This window comes from Manduca sexta, unplaced genomic scaffold (genome assembly GCF_014839805.1).
Source record: "Manduca sexta isolate Smith_Timp_Sample1 unplaced genomic scaffold, JHU_Msex_v1.0 HiC_scaffold_2718, whole genome shotgun sequence".
Classification (NCBI taxonomy): domain Eukaryota; kingdom Metazoa; phylum Arthropoda; class Insecta; order Lepidoptera; family Sphingidae; genus Manduca; species Manduca sexta.
The window spans coordinates 12,650-20,526 of record NW_023593710.1 but is presented as its reverse complement, the minus strand read 5'-3'; the positions used below and the strand labels follow the sequence as shown (position 1 = coordinate 20,526).

Genomic DNA, 7,877 nt, shown 5'->3' with positions numbered 1-7,877 from the left:
GAAAGTGTGATGGCGTCTATTTGGTTTCATAGCCTGACGGTCGTTCTGTATTTGTCTCTTTTCAACTCGTAGCGAAGTCCATAAGCGTCTGGGCACGCGTAGTGATCAATATGTCCACGTGATCTGTCGTCAGTCTACTCGCGTAATTGCAAATGCAAAATGTATAGGAAGGAAACGTTTTGTGTTACAATGAAATCATAAATATTTTGTGTTATAAGTTGTAGTGTTGTAGATATAAAATGCCCGCGTCTATTGGCGTGAATTTGCGCGTGACGGGACATTGTAGCCAAGGCGGGAGAAAGTATATGGAAGACTTGTTTTCCGTTGCTTATCAACAAACTGAGGATGAGAGGGACTTGGAGTACGCGTTCTTCGGAATTTACGATGGCCACGGAGGAAGCGAAGCGGCGGCGTTTGCTAAGGAGCATTTGATGGACTCTATAGTGAAGCAGAGACAGTTTTGGTCAGACAACGACGAGGATGTTCTGAAAGCAATACGAAATGGTTACATGCTGACCCACTTGAACATGTGGAAAGAGTTAGGTAAACATAACAAGTTTTATGTATCTTCATTTGAGCTGGATAGACGATGGGCAAAGCAGAGGATAAATAAGAGTTGAGAGTGATTGTACGAAATGCCCACGGTGACCTTGTTAAAAGTTGCTTATTATTTTTCCCGAATAATTTGACATTGAGCGTTCCGTAATTTACAAATGTTCATTGTTTGCTCGCGCTGTCTGCTGGCTAAACATCCCACGGCATTAACGTGTTCATAACTTTGCATAATTTTTGGGAAATCCATTGGGTGTCAAGTGAAAGCTGTTTTACAAGTTTTGGTTTTATATTGGCTCAAGTTTCCTCTTACGAAAATGTTGCGCGTAAGGTCAACATTCACAAAAAATATCAAAAGGCTATGTTGTATCTAGTTGCCTTCACAACTCAGATAAACATACATATCATTTTATATGGTGTAGAAATGATTTAAAGTTAGTTCCTAGTACATTAACTTTTAGATAAGCCAGTTAGACATGTTTTTCGAGGCTGCTTAATTTATAAAGCATAATCATCAAAGTCTACTGATAAAATGTGTTTGCAAGTCTAAAAGATAACATAACCTCGGTAATATGCTTCAATATACAAGTTTAGGAATAGATAATGCACAGAATTAACACATGAATACTTATAGTATGAACTGAAATTATGTTAAATAAGAAATGCCATTTGGGAACACATCCTTTGTATATTATACATGATTCTTTATAAATGTTTTTTTTTTTTTTTCATATTTTAATAGTTTTAAAATGAGTATCTTGGTCCAATATTGGATTAGTTTGAGATACACACCCAAGAACTTGATTTAGTTTTTACAATCATACATACCTGATGTCATCTCCTGGAAATCCATTCACTGGTAAATTATGTAAAAATAATCATTCAAAGACTTGATAAGGGAAGTGAAGACAAGACGTCCCTAACTTTTTAATTAAAACATTTAAGTATGGAAATACAATTGTTTACAGAAAAATGGCGAAGACAGTAACAGGATTGCCAAGCACTGCCGAACTACAGGGGGAAAATATACATTGGTCATGTTGGAGATTCTGCTATAGTACTGGGTTACCAGAAAGACGGTACATATTTATTCTTTAGCTTAATTCTAATTTAATGTATCCATATATTTATTCTCTCTTTAGTAGCTATAGCCTGGTCAGGTGTAGAATGGACAGCCGTGACAAATGTTGCACATTCAAAATGTAAGGGCATACACCTTTAGTTTTTCAACGATATGTGCATTCTTTGTGTATTATTGCTTGTTTTAATGGTAAAGAAAAACATTCTGAGGCTATCTGTTTATTATGAGTAGGAATTTTTAATAAAAATTTTAAGGAGATTGGGTAGTCTACCAATCCACACTATCCCAACATAGTGTACTTAGGTCTAGTCCCTCACAGTAGTAGAGCATGCCCATGCCCAGCTGTGGGACAAAGTATAAAATGAGGCTGATATTATTATTATATATTTGTTTCTCTAAAGACAAACATTCTATAACAATTATGATGCAGTAATTGATCTGTAAAAATGTAGATTTGATCAGTGCATCCACACTGATATTTTTATCATTAATAATTAATTGATTTGGGCCTTGTTATTTGGTTGTTGTGGAACTATAAATCCAATTCATAATTCTTCAGTTGTTTTATCAGGTCCTTGTATCAACCAGCAGAAACTAATTAGTAACTATACTTATAATCAGAAACAGACAATATTCAATAGAAGCAAATCTGTAACCTTCGGTTATCTACAGATGTTAATATTAAAGGCTTATATTTTGTGTCCCTGAATATGGTATAGCAACAAATAAACAATTGTGTTATCAATCATATAGTTAGAATTTCAGTATTTTCTTATTTGAGTCTGAAACTATTGTGGCAATTAAATATCATAAATTCTTCACATGCTCTTTGTGGTAGGTATGTCTATATAAACTTCAGTATTATATCATAGTGCATGTAAACCATTAATTAGCATGTTTCAGTTAAAAATACCCAATTAACATTGTAGGTTGTGAGGAATGGGCAGAAACCATTAACATCAGACCATAAGCCAGAGTCCACATTGGAAATAGAAGAGCATACAGAGATGCGGTGGCAAAGTGGTCTCAAAAGCTGGGGTACCGCGCGTCGTGTGGAACAGACCTCGTCCTGGACACAAGGGACCAATCAAAGAAGAAATCGCCCATGGACGAGATTCCGTTCCTGGCAGTAGCAAGGTCCCTTGGAGACCTCTGGAGTTATAATCCCCAGAATGATGAGTTTATAGTCAGTCCTGATCCAGATGTGGGTGTTTTGACTATAGACCCTTCTAAATTCCGGTAAGTTTATTTTTAATGTTGATGCTATATTGCATTGTTCATGAATTATTGTTTGCTTTAATAGGAAGGAAATTATTATGAGGAAGCCTACATGCTGATAAATGCTCCATGGGAATTTTAAAGGGTTTTGAAATCTGTGAACCCACATTAGATCAGTATAGTGGACTAAGACTTTAACACTCATTAATAGAAAAGGCCCTTGCTAAGCAATGGATAGTATAAAATACAGCCCTGAGAATTGCTTTAACTAATTAAAGTGATATCAAATTGCAATTTTCAATTTACAATTCCAATTGCTTTTTTTGATTAATATCAAAATGGACCAATCAAAACAAAGATTTTTTATATTATTACAAATCATCGAAATCAGATTGGGATCATTTATGAAAACGGCTGTTAAGTATCCTGGGAATAGTCTCATTTTAATTTGAGTACATTAGTCCAGGAATAACGACAAGCTAAAACTGACTTTTCTAATATTTATGTTTGTTTTTGTTTCTATTTTATAATAATTATTGTAGGATGCATTATAATGTGTAAAATGATATGAACTGCACTGACTTTAAATATATCCAATTCAGCACATTGTTGTATAAATGTTAAACACTACAAGTGTTTAACATTAGGAAAACAATAGTGTTTTATTATGATCTATGTAAATATTAGCTACCTTTCATTTGTTATAATGATTATTAAAGACTTTGTTTTGATACTGGAGTCGTCAAGGTCCTTCCCTCTTATTGTTATATATTACTGTGTACTTCTGATATAAAAAGAAGTATAATAATTCAGGATGTTGCATTTACTTCAAGATCTTGCTAAACATACAATCTCAATATCTTTGCAAATATTTGCAGAAATAATATTTGTAAAAAATACTGAGACAAGCTTTCGCTTCTGGCGTAGTCCATGTTAAGTTTATTCTTAATCCCAGTTAATCCATGAAATAAAAGGGTGTGAGTCCTTCTACAGCCCATATGCAAAAAAGATATTGATCCTTCTCGAAAGGATAACAACCCAGAAAACATATTATTTTCCTAAATTTTTTTCTATATAAAAGATTAAAATACTATCAATTGTTATCCTCAGATGTCTAATATTTGGCACGGATGGGCTGTGGAACATGATCTCGCCCGAAGGCGCCGTAAGTCTAGTTCAGGCGACAGAAAAACACAACGAGGCGGCACTCGTCGGCGGTAACGGCAGTCAACCCAGAGATTGGTTGAATCCATCTAAGAGCCTAGTGGATCATGCTTTAGAGAGGTGAGCTGTTACCTTTATCTTAAGGTATATTGATTAATCTTATGTATTGATGGAATATATAATATAATATATATTCCATATTAGCGGCGATAGCCTAGTTGGGTCGTGGAACGGACTGCCGAGACGAATGTCCGCAGTTTCAAATCCCAAGGGCACACACCTCTGACTTTTCTAAAAAAATCATGTGTGTATTCTTTGTGAATTTATCGTTCGCTTTAACGGTGAAGGAAAACATCGTGAGGAAACCTGCACATCTGAGAAGTTCTCTGTAGGAATTTCGAAGGTGTGTGAAGTCTAATCGGCACTAGGCCAGCGTGGTGGACTAAGGCCTAAACCCTCTCAGTAGTAGAGGAGGCCGAGTGCTCAGCAGTGGGCAAGTATATAATACAAGGCTGATATTATTGATGGAATATATTATGATTAATTATTGTTTGTGGCGAGCAGATGGTCCAACACGCGCATGCGTGCTGACAACACGTCGGTGGTGACATTGATGCTGGACCCGCCGGGCCCGCCGCGTGCCACCGTGCTGCGGTCCCGCAGCGCGCCGGCGCGTGTGCCCGGCCAGCCCGCCAACCCCGCACCCCCAACACCGCCGCCCGCGCCACCTGACCAGCCTCGCGCCGATGACCGCCCCATGCCGCAGAACGGCCTCACCATCATGACCCGTTACTCCGACGCCGAGCGGCCGCCGTCCGCGCCCCTGCACCCGTGCCGGCGCCGGTTCCCACCCACCAGCACCGTTGCCGCCCTGCGCCACGCTAGACTCGCGGCTCTCTGTTGTACCTACTGAGGACGCAGCGCGTGACGAATCTACGTCCGCTGAGGATTCGGAAGTCATCACTACCTATGGTAACCCGGCTGAGTCTTACTTTATGGCGCGTTTGCTCAATCGCACGCGCGTCATTAATACACTTGCTGCGGTACCCGAGGAACTGTGCCGGGTTGAGCGCCCTGCTTCGGAACCGCGCGAGTCAACGCCGCCTGCGACATTATTGCCGGAACCTGTCCCGCCACCTGTACCAGAAACTCGCGCTCCATCGCCGCCACCGCCACCACCGACCGTCGAAGCACCTCAAGTGGACGCTGGCGGTGACCGCGTGCCCTCTGATGACGATGGCGGTATTCAAATCAACGAGGTATCTTCGAGTTCACCAACGGAGGCACCACCTCGACCGCGTGGACGAAGACCTCGCACGGACCAGCGGAAAGATGAGACCGTCACCAACAATGACCGCGTGCTACGCTCTCATCACGATGTCGAGGTGCCACCGCGGCCCAACACCCGGCAGGCGGCGACGCGCACGAGACCCGCGCCGGCCGCTCCGCCGCCTCTTGATCGTGTCGTCATATTGACTCGCCGAGCACCATCGCAACCTGTCGCGCCTCCAGAGGTGAAGCAGGCTCCAGCACGAAAGCTGGCACCAAGCGCGCCTGAGTCCACTCCCGGCGAAGACGAGGGACGCCGCGTGGCACGAGCCACGCGGTCACAGGGGGCTGCCACAACGCCGTTAGCGCAAAAAATAACGCGCAGCATCGGAGCGTACGCGCGAGAGTTGCGCAGCGCAGCCACAACGGTGGCGGCGGCGGGAGCGCAGGCGAGGAAACTCAGCGCGCGCGCCCCGGGGCCGGCGCAGCGGGCCCCGGCGGCGCGGCGCCAGGCCACGCGCTCGAAGGAGAACCTCGGCGCCGCGACGGGACGCGCGCGCGCCCGCGCCACCCGCCGCGCCCTCGCCGTCGTCGCCCTCGCCGCCCCGCGTCAGCGCCCGCGCCGCGCCGATAGCTCGCGCGACGACGCCGAAGTGCACTCCACCACGCTGGACCCGCCGCCGGCCGCGTGTCTGGCGGCGCGGGCGCTGCGCTCGCGGAACGAGCCGGCGTCGCCGCCGCTCGCCACCGGAGCCGAGTGGGCGGCAAGCGATCCGCACCGCGAAGTCGCCAGCGCCGGCGAGCAAGGTGTCGAAGCTGGCGCCGGAGCGGTGCGCGCGGGCGCTGAGCAAGCACGCGTCCGGGTCCGTGGGCGCCGGCGCTGGCGCTGCCGCAACCGCCTACGCCGACGCCTGGCCAAGTAGCGGCGGCGGCGGCCTCGGCTGCGCTCGCGCCCGCTGTCGATTGTTAGTTTAGTCCGAAGTCGGATCCAAAGATGCCCGCGTCGTATACGGTTGCGGTTCTGTTGTTGATGTTTCGCCGGCCGCGCGGCCGCCGTGGGAGCGTCGCGTGCGTCGTAGCCTTCAAGGTCGCCGTCTGTGTTAAACGATAGTACAAACGAATATTACTGAGTATTTTACATGTAAGTTTGACACGTGGACCGGGAGCACGAAGCGTTGCGTTAGACCTAGTGGATATTTATTTTCTCAATATTTATAGCTTCTATCATATTGCATTTATCTTTAGGCCGATGTGGAATCTGATCTTATTATAGTTACGTCAGAGGCTACGGTGCGAAAATCTGATGGCTACTTCTCTCCAAATGACATCAAATGATTTTATATATCGCAAAAGTTATAAATATAAAGTTTTGATATCCTGTTGATATAGTGAGTAATATATACTTTATTGTAAAAATTAGAATTACACCAAGAGTGCTTTCTCAAAAAATTATAATAATAAATTAAAGTGCTAAAATAATTATGTTAAATATGTACAGATGTGTGTATACACCTATCACCAATTTTTTTTTTCAAATATTATGATAAAATATATTGTTTCTATGGGAACTTAGCAGAGCGGTTATTCTTTTGGGAAAAGAATTGTTTTAAGTACTTCCTAATTTAGCTTTATTGATTTTAAGATTTCATACAGATGTTGTTGATACTTAGAACACGAGGACGCAATATAGACTTAAATGATATATCATATTGAACTTGTTGAACTAACAAGCAGAACATATCTTAGCATAACAGTGTACCGCGCCCCGGACATTGAACGAATACTAACAATAGTTGTGGTGGCCATTGGACACGTCCAGTTGGCCCATTCGTGTGATTGTAGTATTCGATGCGTGCTATTTTACATATGTTTTAGTATCCCTTTTGTTCTGTTCACATCTCAACTTGGAATTGTGTTTAAATGTGATTACGAAACCATTGATTTATTTGAATAACCAAAAATGGTTTTTTATTGTAAATGATATTTTGTTAATGTAAAATATATCTTATAAAATGAAGTGTCTCGTCATGAAATGATTTTGTTTGAGGGTACCTAAGAACGGACCGTCGAGTGTTATGTTTGTGAAAACGAGTCCAACATTCGTGTACATAATTAATATAGGTGAAAGTTGTAATAATAATGTGCCTCATTCGTTACCGATAAAACAACAAATACATAGGTGTTCTTTGATATATTGAGATATGTATTTTTTATTGAAAATAAAATTTATGCATTGTAATTTAGCTGTAAAAGAGGATTTTAATATAATTTGTTAAGATAATTGTGTAAAGTTTTAGTGAAATTTAATAATCTGTCACTTACGCCGTGTTTTTAGATAGTAATATTATAATATTATAGAGTTTACTATTAAATCCCGTCGGAGTAAATAAATATACATACAAGTTGTTCATAGTGAAATCTTGCAGTTGTTAAGCGTTGAAAATATTTTAAATATAATATTTACAATAAAGCAAATAAATATACATAATTTTTATATATTATCTTACCTTATCTTACGCAAGTTAAAAAATATATCAGTTGAAATCGTTGGTAGGATAATTTCTAACAAAAAACCTGGTGCAAATGGCGAACA

The 7,877-nt window shown here is 42.1% G+C and overlaps 1 protein-coding gene and 1 pseudogene across 1 annotated transcript; both read left to right on the top strand.

The window, feature by feature from the left end:
- Positions 1–30: 30 nt before the first annotated feature.
- On the top strand, positions 31–637 carry LOC119192382 (protein phosphatase 1D-like). Its single transcript, XM_037446198.1, has one exon. The coding sequence runs from the start codon at positions 240–242 to the stop codon at positions 618–620; it is 381 nt and encodes a 126-aa protein (XP_037302095.1). The 5' UTR covers positions 31–239; the 3' UTR covers positions 621–637.
- Positions 638–869: 232 nt separating this feature from the next.
- Positions 870–6,207, top strand: LOC119192381 (annotated as a pseudogene).
- The last annotated feature ends 1,670 nt before the right edge of the window (positions 6,208–7,877 follow it).

Bases quoted from the DNA above. Each gene is read 5' to 3' on its own strand.
- LOC119192382 (XM_037446198.1), top strand. From the start codon at position 240: ATGCCCGCGTCTATTGGCGTGAATTTGCGCGTGACGGGACATTGTAGC.